The 16,788-nt window shown below is 37.5% G+C and overlaps 1 protein-coding gene across 2 annotated transcripts; it reads left to right on the forward strand.

Moving 5' to 3' along the window:
- The first annotated feature begins 1,870 nt into the window (after window positions 1–1,870).
- myg1 (myg1 exonuclease) lies at window positions 1,871–16,523 on the forward strand. 2 transcript variants are annotated; one of them, XM_052101325.1, is made up of 7 exons: window positions 1,871–2,088; window positions 4,167–4,279; window positions 4,414–4,573; window positions 9,842–9,991; window positions 12,185–12,307; window positions 12,812–12,993; window positions 16,277–16,523. In XM_052101325.1, exons 1-7 carry the CDS (start codon window positions 1,936–1,938, stop codon window positions 16,446–16,448), a joined length of 1,053 nt encoding a protein of 350 aa, XP_051957285.1. In that variant the 5' UTR covers window positions 1,871–1,935; the 3' UTR covers window positions 16,449–16,523. The 2 variants fall into 2 exon arrangements, with proteins under 2 accessions (XP_051957285.1, XP_051957286.1); XM_052101326.1 differs by lacking the exon at window positions 16,277–16,523 and having other exon boundaries at window positions 12,812–12,997.
- Window positions 16,524–16,788: the final 265 nt, after the last annotated feature.

Below are 16,788 nucleotides of genomic sequence, written 5' to 3' on the forward strand. Positions count from 1 at the left end.
CTACCTGCCTAAGGTTCCATTCTCGACTGTAAATCCGGTCACTCTCTAAGCCATTTACAATGCCGGAGCAGGAAAGACTTCACAGATTTTGTCCAGTCCGTCCAATTCAGAATTATGTCCACTGCATTAGCCAGTGGCGTAAGTCAGGGCAACTATTCGTTTGCCATGGGGGCCGGCGGCCGACACCAAGCAGACTATGTCGCATTGGGTGAGGGACGCTATTGCCCTGGCCTGCGAGGCGCGTGGTCAAGCTTCGCCAGTACGTATCAGGGCTCACTCTACCAGAGGGGTTGCCTCCTCTAAAGCCTTGGCTAGAGGTGTCCCTTTGCATCATGTTTGTGATGCGGCAGGCTGGTCCTCTCCGCACACATTCATAAGATTTTATAGTTTGGATGTTCATGCCACTCCGGGCTCTTATGTCCTTGCGTCAACATCACAAGCTTATGTCTGAGACCTCTCGCGCTCTTGTGAGCACAACTACACAACCGTAAGGGTCCGGACATCCACTGTGCGTGGGTATTCTCGTTCCCAAAGCTCTAAATCAGCGCAGCATCAAAGTGTAGCTTTTTGACAGGGAACGTCTCGGGTTACTTGACTGTAACCCCTGTTCCCTGATAAAAGCGGAACGAGATACTGCGCTTCATTGCCGCACTGGGATGCCCCAGTACTGCTCTTCAGACAAAATAGCTGACGATGCACCTGTGACGCATCTATTTATAGCCCTGCTACAGGTGCATCCAATGATGTCACCAGCAGAGGCTATAAATTCTTGTCAATTTCATTGATGTGTTGCACACATATTCACAGCTGGTCACACCTAAAGTTGTTCCCAAAGCGCTAAATCAGCGCGGCATCTCGTTCCACTTTTATCAGGGAACAGGGGTTGCAGTCAAGTAACCCGAGATTTTCTGAAACTCAATCAGATTGAGATCTGGAGAATTTGTGGGCCAGAGCAACACCTTGAACTCATCATCATGTTCCTCAACCCATTCCTGAACAATGTGTGCAGTGTGGCAGGGTGCATTATCCTGCTGAAAGAGGCCACTGCCATAATGGAATTCCATTGCCATAAAGGGGTGTACCTGGTCTACAACAATGTTGCCGTCGACGTGAATAGCTGCACCCAGTGTTTCCCAGCAGAACATTGACCAGTGCATCACACTCCCTCCACTGATTTGTCATCTTCCCACAGTGCATCCTGGTGTCATCACTTCCCTAGGTAAATGGCGCACAAGTACATTCAACTGATGAGTCTTGTTTTAAAAAAAAAAAAACAAGACTCATCGGACCCGGTTTGTGGTTTGTCCCTCCTCGTACCACTGTCGGTAGGCACTCAACACTGCTGACCAGGAGTGCTCATGAAAACACGTTGCATAATCATGAGGAAGGATTACACCAAGATGTAGATTGGCATGCAGGTGCCAAGGGACTTCATATAAATAAAATAGCCTACTACTCCTCTCGCTGTCGCTTGTGTGCTGGTGATTACCCCTCAGCATGATTTTGAAAAAGTTATGACATAAAATATGAAACATTTAAGATTCCACACAATTTCTTGATCACTAATCAAACTAGCATATTTTTGTACTCATCTTGTACAAAAGGACACATTTTTGGTTTGAAGCACTTCTTTTGCAAGATATCATCATTGGGTTTTGCACAAACCTTTCACTGTAACTGTTATGATTTGATCATATAATTTGTATTAAAAATAAATAAACGATTTTTTTTTGGTTGGGTGCTTGCCACAGAAGAAATAAAGGGCGCTGGATGTCAGTCTTTCAAGAAATACAGTACAAGTGCAATTGCTCATGACCAGTAGATGTCAGTAAGGCGCTTCGGTGTGTTGTAAGAGCTCAAGAGAAGAAAAATTAAGCACATGCGTGAACGTTGTGCGGTCATCATTGATGTTTTAGAACTTTATAATCTAACTTAATGCGCATCACCCGCTGCATTCTTAGCAGAATCACTCATCTGTTTAATAATAAACAACATTTGATCAGCATGAAGATCGGGACTCATAACGGCACGTTTCACTGTGATGAGGTTCTGGCGTGTTTCCTGCTGCGACAACTGCCGGAATATAAGGTACAAAACATTCATTATTATCTGACGCAAGATTCATTCATCTGTTGCAGTAATGTAATGTTCAAAACATTCAGTATTGAAATTACGTTCACAAGATTAGTTAAACAGCTTCAGGAATGGGTACATTTATTATGGAACATTATTACTGACATAAGATTCACTACAGCTGCAGAAAATAAGGTGCAGAAAAATAAGGTACAGAACATACATTTTAAACATTATTACTGACGCAAAAATGTATTAAACAGCTGCAGGAATACAAGGTACAAAACATTCATTATGAAACATTATTACTGACATGAGATTCACCGAAAGGAATATAAAATAAAATTTTTTCCTCATTAAAAAGTTTAACTCAAAGACATGAATTGTAATTTTGCATGTTTTTTAAGAAATCATGACCAATCACATTAAAATGAGGACTCCAGTCATATCAGTAACATTTATAAAAAGCTGTTTCTACATTAAGAAGTGCCACACAAGGGGGCCGCCATGTTAGAATTACATGACTAGCCGAATACTACTTAATCTCAGTAACCATCCTGTTATTTGAAACTTTAACTCATGGATTAAAGTAATCATGGCTGACTGTAAATACTACATTTCTACAGTGACATGTGAAACTGAAAACTATTGTTTAAAAATGATGCTGCATCCAAGCTGCTAGGTGTCAGTCCAAGATGACACAAAGACAAAAGTTACTGAGTGCACCTTTTAAATTATTTTATTTCAGGACGTTGAGGCAAAGGATGGTGGTCAGAACCCTTCTACATAGGGGAGCCTACAAGCTTAACATAATACGGCAGTCCCAGATGGGCTGGTTTGACTATTTCTGTAACTGCTGATCTCATGGGATTTTCATGCACAACAGTCTCTAGAAAATGCCTTGTGGATGAGAGAGGTAAACAGAGAATGGCCAGACTAGTTCAAACTGACAAAGTCTACGGTAACTCAGATAATCGCTCTGTACAATTGTGGTGAGAAGTGTAGTATTAATAATTATTATTAGACTATTATTGTTGTCTTTTTTTTGGATGAAATGTCATGCTCAGTCATTCACAAACTGAAGGAAAATTATAGATTGGCTTTGTTCTTATAATGCTTAAACTCTATAAAGTCTTTAGTAGATTTCGGTCGTGAACGACTCAAAATTATTTAATGTCTCATTCATAGCACATAAGATGCTCATTTAGTCACTTAATGGCATCTCTAGGATTGGACACTGAACTAATCAGTAAATGAAACTGAACAAATTTGTTCAACAGAAGCACACATTTTCTCACAGTTATGCAGTTAATTTGCAATACTTAAACTAGAATTAGAACTAGAACAAGATGCTTTTAGCTTAAATAAAATTTCCCCAGAAAACATCTTCATGGATCAGTGATTCTCAACTTTTTTTTTAATCAGTGATTGTCTCACATTTTTACTCCCACATCACTTGCGTATGTGACAAATTTCGTGAATCACTTTGTAGTGGTTTGCCTCTACATCGATCTTGATTGAAAATTCATATTTTTACCCAGTCCTAAATTTTAGTGGGCTAAAGCACTGAACTGGTAAGCAGAAGTTTGTTCGTTCGATCCCCACGGCCACCACCATTGTGTCCTTGAGCAAGGCACTTAACTCCAGGTTGCTCTGAGGGGATTGTCCCTGTAATAAGTGCACTGTAAGTCGCTTTGGATAAAAGCGTCTTCCAAATGCATTAACAAATGTAAATGTAGCACAGATTTGTATGGACTGCACAGATTCATTTTGTTATTGCATTGTCAATGATCATATTTTAATATGAAGTTTCTTACTAAAAGTAGTTTTTCAGATTCTTTTTAAATATCAAATGTCATGGCTTTAAAAGGACTTTTTCACCCAAAAATGCAAATTCTGTCATTATTTACTTAATACTGTATTATCATTATTTTCAGCAACCTTTTTTTCATGAAAGTGCCATTTTTATTTTTCACTGTTAATTCCAGTGCCAATCAGGAACATCAAACCTCATATTTGAGTCTTTCCATATTCTGTGATGTTTTATATAGTTCTTTTGAATAATATAATTTTTTTCTTTTGGTGTTTATTAGGATGCTGAAATTATCCGCAGCAGAGATTCATCAGTCCTGTCTGAATGTGATGTTGTGGTTGATGTGGGTGGAGAATATGATCCAAAACATCACCGTTATGATCATCATCAGAGGTATTAACAGATAGGATCGTAATCCGAGGTGAAGCAACTCCTGTTAAAGGGATCTTTCACCCAAAAACAGGAAAGTTTATTATTTTCTTACCCTCATGTCACTCTACACCGGTTTGACTGATTGTTTGTTACAGATCTTTTGTGGAGAGCTTCAGCACTTTGTGTCCAGAGAAGCGATGGGTGACTAAGTTGAGCTCAGCAGGTTTGATTTACCTTCATTTTGGCAAACGAGTTCTCACACACCTGACGCAGCTGAAATCAGATGACAAGAATCTAGAGGTGCTTTATGACAAGGTCAGTTTAACCTAAACTATTTTAACAAATGCTCTAGCCCAGACATGGGCAATATACGGCCCGTGGGTCAGATCAGGCCCTCCACATGGTTTAATGTGGCCCACGTCTCCTTTTTATTTTTTTCTTTCATTGGATATTTCAGTTAACTTGCATTGGGATCTAATGCGTCTCCACAAGAGTTTAACATACTCAGGGTTGTCAGATAAGAGACGAAACACCCCCAGTTTGAGATTTATACTTTCGCAAATTGGAAATATTCTGCCTAATGTTATACTTATTTTGTGCAATCTGGCAACCATGCACGCGAGTGCGCTATTTCGATCTCGCTTTTCCCTTTGAACAAACTTGGTGATCTGTAGTGCAATATTTTGCTCAAGGAAAAGTGTTATGCGGCTGCTCTGTGTCCATTCTTGAGGCTGCTTGTGATGTTTGGTGCTACTTTGCAGGTAAAGCTTCTCAGTGATTAAATTAAATATAAAAGTAGATCTCGGCATCATTGACATGCGAGCAAAAGCAAGCCAGAGACAAATATGTAAATGTATTTTTTATTTGTGCAATTTAGAAATGTTGAAGTCCCTTCGCACCTGTATGTTAATCTAACTCTTGCAGTAATCATTTATCATATTCATGCAGCCGGTGTTATTCTGTTGTGTGCTAAAAGTCAAACTATCGAGGAGACCCGCATCATGACCCTTTTAGCATGTATACAGGTAATGTTTTAGAAAAAAATAAGTAAACTTGCCGCTTTGCCCAAACATTAAAAGTTCTATAAAAAAATTTGTATTATCAAAACAGACCCCTGATGTAGAGATTGTTAAATTGAATAATAAATTAACAGGGAAGTAGAGATGGTAAAATAAATGTGTAAGCTCAGCCTTTATTCAGTTTTTTAATGCCTTATAGAAAAGTATTTACCTTTTGTAGAGCAATACAATACTTTTGGCAATTGCAGAATAGTCCCATTAGTCACAGATACACTTCAGAAAATTGAGTACACAACTGTTTCTGGGCTTAAAAAATAAAAAAACCAAATCAGTACAGAACATTGTATCTCAAAAGGAATACAATGTGGCCACCTATGCACTATTTAAAGCCTGATGTGACCCCTTTACCAAAATAGTTGCCCACCCCTGCTCTAGCCGTACAGGTCGGCAAACTTTTTGACATGAATCTATGTGATGTACTTTATGTATGTAAGCCTTTGTGTTTAAAAGTCCAGTTGTGAAAATTCTGTTTATTATACTGTATTTGTACGGTTTATTTTTCATTACAAATTATATTATCAGCATAACAGTTTGAGTGAAAACTTTGTGCAAAAACTGATTAACCATTTTATGCCAGCATGTTTTGTGAAGGTTACACAGAGAATCTTATGTGCTTCAGTGGAAGTTAGAAAACATTACCTTTTGTACAAAATGAGTTGACATGGTGAATGTCACAAATTTGCTTATTTGTATTGAGACCTAAAATTTTGTGGAATTTAATGTTTCTAGTTAATTTCATAATTTCAGCTTGTGATGTGGAAATGGTTTGCTCGCGCTGCACTCGTCTTTTCACTTGCACAGTTTCTTCACACTTTAATTGTGTTTAGCTTCCGAAAATAAAATGCATAAAAATGCTGCATCATTAAGGAGGGATTAAATCATATAAATAAAATAAATAAATCGTCTCTGGATGTTGCTTGCGCATCAGTGATTACCTCTCCGGCCATAGGTTCCCAAGCCCTGCTGTAGTGTATGACACAGACCCAACAGAGCACTGTTTTTAAGATGTGTTTCGGGTGAACCAATAACAAGTGGTCACCAATAAATACAGGTGTAAGCGACGACCAAAGAGTTCTGTGATCGGATCACAAAAACCACATTCAGAGGACAAATTAAAAGCTTTCAACCACATAGCATTTGAGGTGAAAACACTAATCCTTACTGATGCTTTCCAGACTGCAACAAAGTATTGCCTCACCTGTCAATTAACCACTGCTAAAACAAAAAACTTTGCAAGTTACTTGTGGCTTTAAAATGAAATAACCATCTGATCAGAATTGTTTTTTGAATTCTTTTCAAAAATAATATGATGTACATTATTCTGTCTTCACTATTGTTGCACTCACACTTTTGGCATGACTTTCTTACTCAAAAGAGTTTTGCAAGCGTGGTGGGGTAAAAGCTCAGAACAGTCAATGACTGAGAAATTTACAATGACACTAGCTGACAGGGTAGTAGAGCATTAAAACATTGCTCTTCACACTGGAAAGAGCCAAAGAACATCATGACCACAATATCAATAGTCAGAATACAATTACACTAGCTAATAAGGTAGTGAACATTGAGAAATCAACCCTCCTCTCCAGCAAGGATATGGAAAGAGACATCCAAGTTATAAAACCTAGCAAAGGTTTTAGGGGAAGCCTTCAGAAAGACAGGTGTCCTCCAATGACATGCCCATAGCCTAAGCCCAGGAGGAGGCCATGCTCCTGGTAGAGTGGGCCTTAACCTTAATGGAGAAGATGAGAGACGCAAGGCCCAAGCCAGCAACAAATCATCCTCAAACTCAACTTGCTCTTTATTCCGACCTCACGCACCTCCTTCGTGTGGTCCCTTGAGAGCCCTTGAGAGTATGCCGGGAGGAGAGCGGAGTGGCATTGGTTTTCATAACGAAAGCAAGCCGAGAGCAAATAGTTTCATGTGCTCACAATGAAGGCAATCAATCTCAGCGAATGTTGTGCCAGCGTGTGCTCAGCCCAGGCAAGAAAAGCGCTTTTACTGATAGGACAAAGCTGATTGATATTTAGGAGAGGAGACAGGCAAGGCTGGGCCGGCAACACATCCTCCTCAAATCCTATGTGCTCTTTTCCCGTCCTTGCACACCGCCCTCGTGCAAATCCTCAGAAGCTGCTGAAAGGTATAGTGGGCAGAGAGGGGTACTGCGTTGGCTTTCAGAACGAAAGAAAGCAAAAAGCAAAGCATCTTGAGTTTCATGCATTCACAAGTGCCACTTATAAAAAACAGCGCTCTTGCCTGTCAGATAGTGAAAAATCACAATGTGCTTGTGGAAATATTAGCAAAATGTCATCTTTATTAAAACATTCTTAAGCTCTTATTTCTACTAAAAGAAACACAAAAAAAATCACAAAGCAAAATATCAAACACAAGTGTAAAAAGGATACACTGTTCTTCAGAACACAAGCAGGGAGGTAGAAATAATCCACTTGCTGTTAAGGTGTGCAGTTTTAACGACAAAGCGAAGATTCAGGTGTCCAGAGCACGAGAGATGAATTTGCGACCATGAAGAGAAAAATTCTGATGAGATGATGCTGTGCACATTAGGGGTAGTGTCGGGCTCTATCTTCCAATAGATTGCTATAATTTTATAGAGCTTTAAGAGATCTTTGAAGATGTTCTCATAGCGTCAGCTACTGACACAGCATTGAAGTGACCGTTAAAGGGGAACAAAGCATCAATATTGACGCACTCTCTGTGTGTAGTACATGACAGAGCAAAGTGCTCATTTACTTTGCAGCGCACAGCACATGCAGGCTATATTTATTTAATTAAATCAGCCTTTTATGGTTTAATAGGCACACTGGGATATGAAGCTAACTACTTATCAGGGCGTGAGAAACTACTGTCAAAACACAAAGAAACTGAAAGGGCTTTACTCAGTTTTCCACAAAATAAAGGTTGATATAACTAGATGTGAAAAATAAAAAGACAGAGATATATCACTACTGTAGAGTTGCAGTATGTTATATTCACTGTAATAGTAATTGTTTTATTGAAGCAATATCTTCTGATTCTCTGCACTGTATTTGACAAAAGTAACTCCAATGTTGTGTTTTGGTTTGTGCTTTGAGTAATAAACCACTTTTATTTTATTGAAGTTTTAATTAATTTGATTATTCAACAGTTTTATAAAATTTTATCATCACAATGATGACTTGGGAATTTTAAAAAAGTGATACAGAAATCATGGATTTGGGAAAAATGTAATGGATTTCACAGGGTCCTAATATTCGACAAGGAAATCTTTTTAGCAGTGAGGTTTTTTATAATTTCACTCTCCCAGAGTTTAAATTGTAGCATAAAAAAGAGGCTGCTTGACAAGTAGTTGTTTTTGCTGGTTTCACACATGCTTCACATTGGCCCAAGTCGTCTTTGCCTGCAGAATTTTGCACGATCATCATGCAGTCATGAAATCAGACTCCCATCAAAATCCAAACACAAGTGTCACTGCAGACACATTTGCGATGTATTTAAGACAAATACTAACAGGTGTAAACAGCGACGTGTCAAGAAGTCTTCAACGAACATTTTTCTTGTTCAATGTTGGGGAGTAGTGAACTAAAAGTAGAGCTGCTACTAACTTGACAAAATTTTTCAGTACCATGACAGTAGTTATGCTATTTTCACAGTAGCAAGCTACATTTCGCAGCGAGTAGCGCAGTAGCATCTAAAAATGCTACATTTTTCACATTTAATTTTCAGCACATCAATGATCCCAAGGAGAAATCGAACACATTCACCTAATCCGTTCTCTCTCTCTTTCTTGTAGCACTGGGAAAACCAAATAATTGAAGTTTATAGGTTCTTTTGAACTGTTCAAATAAATGAACCTTTTAAAATAAACCATTCCCTTAATTTTAATTCATTTTAGTGTGTTGGTTCTTTTTGACAGTACATGTAAATGAACTAGTTCACATGATTCACTTGAGCCCCACGCAGCCTTTAAGGAATTTGCCTATAAGACAAATATTTAGTTTATTGCTGCTGTTTATAACTCTTGTTTCTGTTATCTCAAATATGTTTTTTTTTTCTATTAGTATTGGTGTATATTATGTATAAATGTATTAAATGTCATGTTATCCCATTTAAATTTTTTTTTTTTTTTTTTAACCCTAATGAAAATTAACCTTTTGTTTTACTATAGAAGTATTGTAGTAACTGTGACTTAACCATGGTTAGTTTTGTGGTTAATATACTTTTACTTTAAAATACCATGGTTAAACTAAGGTTACTGTAGTAAAACCATAGTTAACTTGTGTAAGGGTATTTATTACCCTAATTAAATAAGGTGATTTTATTGAATTCAGTTAAATCCGCATGTGATTTATCTAAAATGATTTTATTCTATAAATAGCTTAAATTTAGTTAAATACTTTTTGTTAGTAGCTTAAAATAGTAGCTTGACTGAAGTTAAACTACTTGAAACTGTCATTTCCCAGGATACTAATTTCTTAAAGTAGCTTCACCAACACTGCTCTTCTTTCAGATGTACGAGAACTTTGTAGAGGAGGTGGATGCTGTAGATAATGGTATCAGTCAGTGTGATGGAGAAGTACGTTACTCTATCACCACCACCCTCAGCGCCCGCGTCGGTCATTTGAACCCACACTGGAACACCAGGAACCAGGAAACACAAGTGAGTGTGCAAAAGAGTACTGAAAGCACATATGTGTTGAATGTTTTTAGCACAGTCTTCTGCTACTCTAACTGATCCCAACTGGCTCACAATGGTCGGGTTTCAGATCTTGTTCAGATCAGTTTGTCATGTTTAACTCTGGTTTTGCGTTGACTTTGGGTTTGTAATTCATGAAAAGTATTTTTTTTTTTCTATAATTGTATTATTTTTACAACAATGATTACATTTTATGTTTTAATAAAAAAATATATCATTTTGTGTGCACACGCCATGCACACATCTCAAAGAGTGATTTTGGGGTTTGGATTGGTCATACAATTGAACTGTACAACTGTTTGGGTCTTGTCCACAGGTCAGGTTCAGACCTCTCCTCTTCAGACTGCGTATTGAGTTTAGTTCACAACACATCTTATATACCTTAATTTAGCATCACATCACACTGTATCAAACGTTTGCACAGTGTCTCTTTCGTCTTTGATGGAAATGTGTGGAAAACAGCTAACTGCAGTAACCATGTAGCAAATCTACATAGTAAACTTCAAAAGAGAGATTATACCCTGCAAGATCAGTCTTTATAGTTCTTATACTCTTGTAGAAACTAGGGATGTGCAAAACCTAACAATTTTCATTGTCGAATTGTCGGTCGGTTGCTTGAACGACTAGTTGGTGTTAAAGATAATGTGCCAAAACATTATGACCACTCACATGTGAAGCAAATAATGTTGATCATCTCCTAACAAGGCCTCATGTAAGGTCTGGGTAGATTAAATGGTAAGCGAACAATCAGTTTTCGTAGTCAACGTGTTGAATGCAGGAGAAATGGGCAGGAGTAAATACCTGAGCAAATTCGACAAGAGCCAAATTGATATGGCTAGACGACTGGGTCAGAGCATCTCTGAAACGGCAAGGCTTGTGGGGTGCTCCCTGTCAGCACTGGTGAGTACCTACCAACAGTGGTCCGAGGAGGGAAAAACCGGCGACAGGGTGTTGGGCGCCCAAGGCTCATCGATGCATGAGGGCAACGAATGCTATCCCGTTTGGTCCGAACCGAAAGATCTACTGAGGCAAAAATCACAGAACATTTTAATGATGGTTACGGGAGGAATGTGTCATAACACACAGTGCATCGCACTCTGCTGCGTATGGGGCTGCGTAGCAGCAGACTGGTCAGAGTGCCCACGATGGCGCCCTCAATGGGCATGCGAGCGTCGGAACTGAATCATGAACCAGTGGAAAAGGTTTGCCTGGTCCAATGAGGCCCTATTTTTATTACATCACATGGATGGCCATGTACGTGTGTGCCGTTTACCTGGGGATGTGATGGCACTGTGTTCGGCCATTCATGTGGATGTCAATTTGACACATTTAACCTACTTAAATATTGTTGCAGATAAGGTGCATCCCTTCATGTCAATGGTATTTCTTGATGTCAGTGGCCTCTTTCAACAAGATAAAGCACACTGCACACATTGTTTGGTAATGGTTAGAAGAACATGATAAAGAGTTCAAGGTGTTGCCCTGGCCTCTAAATTCCCCAGATGTCAATCCGATTGAGCATCTGTGGGATGTGCTGGACCAACAAGTCCGATCCATGGCGGCTCCACCTCACAAATTACAGGACTTGAAGGATCTGCTGCTAATGTCTGGGTGCCAGATACCAGAGGACTTCAGTATGATCCTCACTGCACATTCAAAAGCGCACAGTGTAGCAAGATAATATTGCAGTTACACGTCTAGTTCACAACATCAATCAGTTTAAACCTTTTTATGGCAAATATTTATTTAATCAGTGTCAGACAAAATCTGCAAAAGACTTTAATCACTCCACAACATCCGGCTGTGATCCTCTAGAAATGTATGGTTATTGGGGTGCTTTGATTGCTGGAACAATGGTGCATAAATAGACTAAACCTAAAGCATTAAAGAGACAAAACTTCTTGCAGAGGGTTTTATTGTGTTGACTATTTTTCACTGTTAAGTACAGCAAGCTATCAACATGCATGTACGCTCTTCAAGAAGTTGTCTCTTAATTTAAGAATTGCATCTCCCATTAAAACCACTAAAAATATTACAGTTTGTAGTTGACCCCACTAATCAACTAGTCAGTTGTTGGATGACTAGTTGATTAGTCGACCACCCTGACACATCTCTAGTAAAGACTAAGGACTAATGATATAAACTCTTCTTTCAAAGGAGGGGTTTCATAAAGCCATGGCTCTGGTTGGAGAAGAATTCCAGGACCGTTTGGATTATTACATGAATGCCTGGCTTCCGGCAAGAGAGATCGTACAACAAGCTGTTCAGACCAGATATCAGGTAACTAGTATCTGTGCTTGGATTTTAGTTAATACTGTGTAAGAGGTTTATTATTGTAAAAGAGGTTTGCACTGCTTTGCCTGCCTTTTGACATAGGTATGACATGTGACACATGTTTTCATTTGCCAGCACCAAACGCAACTTATTCTGTTCTCTGTTGCACAACAATGACGAATAAACACTTGAAATCAAGTCTGAACATTCAGACACATTACCAAAAATCTGGTGGTGGTTTGGATCGAGCTTCTGAAAATTTGGATTTCACTCAATACAAAACCGATTTGAGTCAGGTTTTTGCTACCTGGCTGAACAAGGCCATAGAGACAAAGGCAAAACACAGAATAGTTAACATTAAAGGATGTTATTCAGTGACATTTGACAATATTACTAGGATAAAGTCTAATGTAATGAAGGATTAAACTTGATTAGTAAGTCTTTGAATTAAATGAATGTGACTAGTGAATCACAGCAGTGCTGGTGTGAATATAGAGTTTTCTTGTACAGGTGGATCCAAGCGGCGAGATTGTGGTGTTGTCTCAAGGTGGCTGTCCGTGGAAAGAGCATCTGTTTACTCTGGAGAAAGAGCTGAATGTGGATGTGAACATTAAGTTTGTGATGTTCACAGATCAGAACAACCATTGGAGAATTCAGTGTGTGCCGGCCGGACTCAACACCTTTCAAAACAGGTGACATACAACATCACTTTTACACAGACACATTACTGTTTCTGAAGTCTTTAAGTTTGTGTTTTTTGGGGGGGGGCTGTCAGTTGATTTAAAAATGTTAGTTTCTTAAGTTAGAATTTTTTACATTAAATGCTGATTATTTAATCAAATTAATTGCATTAGAGATGCACCAAAATTAAACATTTTGTCTGAAAACCAAACAGACTTTGTTTGGAATAACTTGACCTGTTGATACGCAAAACCCCTGCACGCGGTAGTAATGTCACTCTGCTTACATTTAATATATAATTTACCGTCTATAAATGTAATTAATGTTAACAAATTATACACATTTTCAAAGGTCTAAGGGTTCAACATTGATGTCCGATCTCTGTTTCACGATAGCAATGCTCCAGAAACAGCAATTTAGTTATTTGTGCAAGGAGTACAAATTAAATCATGCAATAACAAAACGGGACGTCATACCTTTGTTATGAAAACGCGATCACCAGATGAATCTAGTTTGCCACAATTGGGTCAATTGTCCATGACAAGCGTTCATTGAAAAACATCCAATAGCACTTTTTGTCCTTAAAGTTTATAAATCTGAGAAATATTGATATATTCTCCATTGTTTACATGAGATCTCGCCTGAAAGAATTACCCTTCAAACTCTGCAATCTGAGCAGCTTTCATGTTGTAAAACTGTATATGATCTTGTATATTAGAGTCTCATAAACGAAATGAGCCTGTCTCCAAAGTCTATTTTTAAAAATGCAGCGTAGTTTTATTCATAATATCCAAGAAGTGCAGTCAGATTTTGTGTCATCTTGAAAGGCGGAGCCTTAATTTTACTCTGTACACCGGCAGCGATTTTACAGAGAAAAAAAGCTTGCAGGAACCTCATTTTTTGTTTGATTTTCTTCAAATTTGACAAACTTTAGACTTGTGACTTTGAGAACATTGTATTTTTGGGTTGTCTTGGCACTTTTATTGTGGTTTTTTTAGATTATAAAAACATGTTCAGCACAAAATATTTCCATTACTATAAACTTCAAAAAATAACAACATATATTAATTCTGACTTGGGAAATAAAACCCAAAGTGTCTTTCAAAAGATACTACAACTGTGTCCTTACTCCAAAGGGTCCAGTAAATGCAGCCATTTAAGTTCAGGTATGCAATTTTCATGGTTTGTGCTCAAAAAGAGGGTACGTATCGACAAGTTAACACATTTTAAATATTGACATGTTTTCCTGTGATTTACACTTGTTCTACAAGTGGCATTACTTTCATAACATTTAGGGTCCAAAATGAAAAAAATATTGGATAATACTTTTTAAAATATTGCACAACTCTTTATAGAATTAGCTCTTTGTAGGGTAAAGATAGATTCTATTAAAGTGCTGAAGAAAACGCATCAAAGGAAAAATGTATAGTTTCCATGTCTAAAGGAAAACTATTGTAAAGGTGGTAGGTTCTATAGTAAAAGAAGCTTCCCCCCAAATAAAGATGAATTCAAAGACAATACGTTGCTGTCGCAGACGAATGACCAATGCAAAAATTGGCGTAAAGCTGCATTCACATTGTATTGGAATTACTTTAATAACGAGATGGCAACTCTGAGATTCTGCTCTGAACTGTTCACATCCTGGGACCTCTTTTAGTTTTTAGTGTCTGTGGCAACACCCATAATGGCAAAAAGGCTTTAATGTTAATAACAACTAAATATTTATCACTACATTAATTCACCTTTTATATGTGGTTACAAAATATGTCTGAGCAGTTATAGAATTCTGAGTTTACAACTTTTAATTGCAAGCTCTACAAAGACATGTCAACATACCGTTAGAAGTTCATATATTGTTTGTTTTCGAGGCTGAATTAGTGGTGTTTACAAACAACACTCTTGTTTTCTGCTATATTTTTAATTGATTGAAAATTACAAATAAATTCCTTATAACAAAAATAAATTCCTTCTTACTAAATTTATAGACTGGTCAGTGGTCATCATTAATTGCGTTAATTTCTTTAATTTGATTTTAAAAAAAATATATACAATTTACTCTACTGAATTAACACATTAGATTGACATCCCCAAATTACATAAAAAATATCAAACAAATGCTGCTGGAGTTTTTCAGGACTAACTTCACTTTTCCAAGTCATTTTTGCTCATTTGACTTTGTCAACTTGTGTGACTGATTTTAAGGGTCTTCAATGAACAAATACGGAACTATTAAACATGACAGTCAAGTGACTTTAAGCAAAGCACACTCAGATTTGATTAGATTTCACTGAAGTTTCATTAATGTAATATTTATTTAAATATTAAAGGCTAAATAGTTGCGGCCAGTGGTGAAACTTCAATCTTGTGATGGAAAAACTCCATATATCAGAACCCGTCAGCTGTTTTAACATACAGTATGCACTGATCAGCCACAACATTAAAACCACCTGCCTAATATTGTGTAGGTCCCCCTCATGCCGCAAATGTAACCATAATATAAATGACTCAACACTGTGTGGTAGTGCTAGTGGCGTGCTAACTACAAGCATACATTTCAAACGTAACATTGCGCCCGCATGAGTCTGAGACTGGAAGTGTCAAAGCTAACAGTTAACAGTAAAATTTTACTAGTTACTGAAATCCATTTCTATAAAAAATTGACTGCGCATGGGCTGTTTTAGAATAGCGAAACAATTTAACACAATGTGTACCCTATAGTTTTGGAAACAAAACATGATTTATACTACTAGGTCAGTGACCAGAAACTTGATGAGTTTTGATGCAACAGTCCAAAGTTCTTTAAATATATACAAAAAAATCATTAAAAAAAAGCATAATATTTGTAATTTTTTTTATTATTATGAAAGTTCAGATGAATGGGGAAAATGAAGTGGTTGGTATTTTAATTAGAACTAAATAAAATCAGCTGTTGATCATAATGGGATAGAATTTGTTTTTCAGCTTTGCACTGCTTGTGTCGGTGTTTTACTCGACCGAAAGAAAAAATTTGAAAGACTCAAATTACAAAAGGCATCATGGCTGCCTTATTGTGTTCACTGTTGTTGGTTGTAAATAAATACATTCAAAGTAGAGTTTAAATGATGAACATTGCATTCAACTGCACCTTATTAAAGAAGAATGCAGAGTTACTATAGTTTGTTGTATTTTGTTTGGAATTTGCATTGTAGATTCATTTTCGAATGTTTTATTTTGTTTTCATTAACGATAACACTTGTTGAAAGGTCACAGTGATGTATAGTCACGTGAGCTAATTGTGTTTTTGTGTGTTTGTAGATTGAGTCTGCTAGAAGAATGGCAAGGCATTCGTGATGATGCGCTCTCTGAGCTGAGTGGGATACCTGACTGTATCTTCGTCCATGCAAGCGGTTTCATCGGCGGGAATAAGACACGAGAGGGTGCTCTAGAGATGGCCAAAAGAACACTGCAAATGGCACCCCAACCTTAACACAACTGAAACAAAGCCCTAAACCAGATTTACCATAACATCTTTTATAAACAATAAATGCAAATAAAACAAATTAAAGGCTTTGTTGTATTTTACATTTGTATTCACTGTGAACGGTTATTTTGCATTTGAATCCAAATTTTACTTGCTGCTTTTATCACTCTGGAAATGGAAGGTCAAGTTAAGCACATTGCATTGTGGGATATGGTATTCTGTGCAGGATGCTCAGTAATCAATGCATACCGAAATGTGCATACTACATACTGCTTAGTAGGTATGTCATGATTATTTGTCAAAACCACAATTATTGTGCACTTATTGCACAATAATTAATTTAGTT

Source organism: Xyrauchen texanus, chromosome 32 (genome assembly GCF_025860055.1).
Source record: "Xyrauchen texanus isolate HMW12.3.18 chromosome 32, RBS_HiC_50CHRs, whole genome shotgun sequence".
Taxonomy (NCBI): Eukaryota; Metazoa; Chordata; class Actinopteri; order Cypriniformes; family Catostomidae; genus Xyrauchen; species Xyrauchen texanus.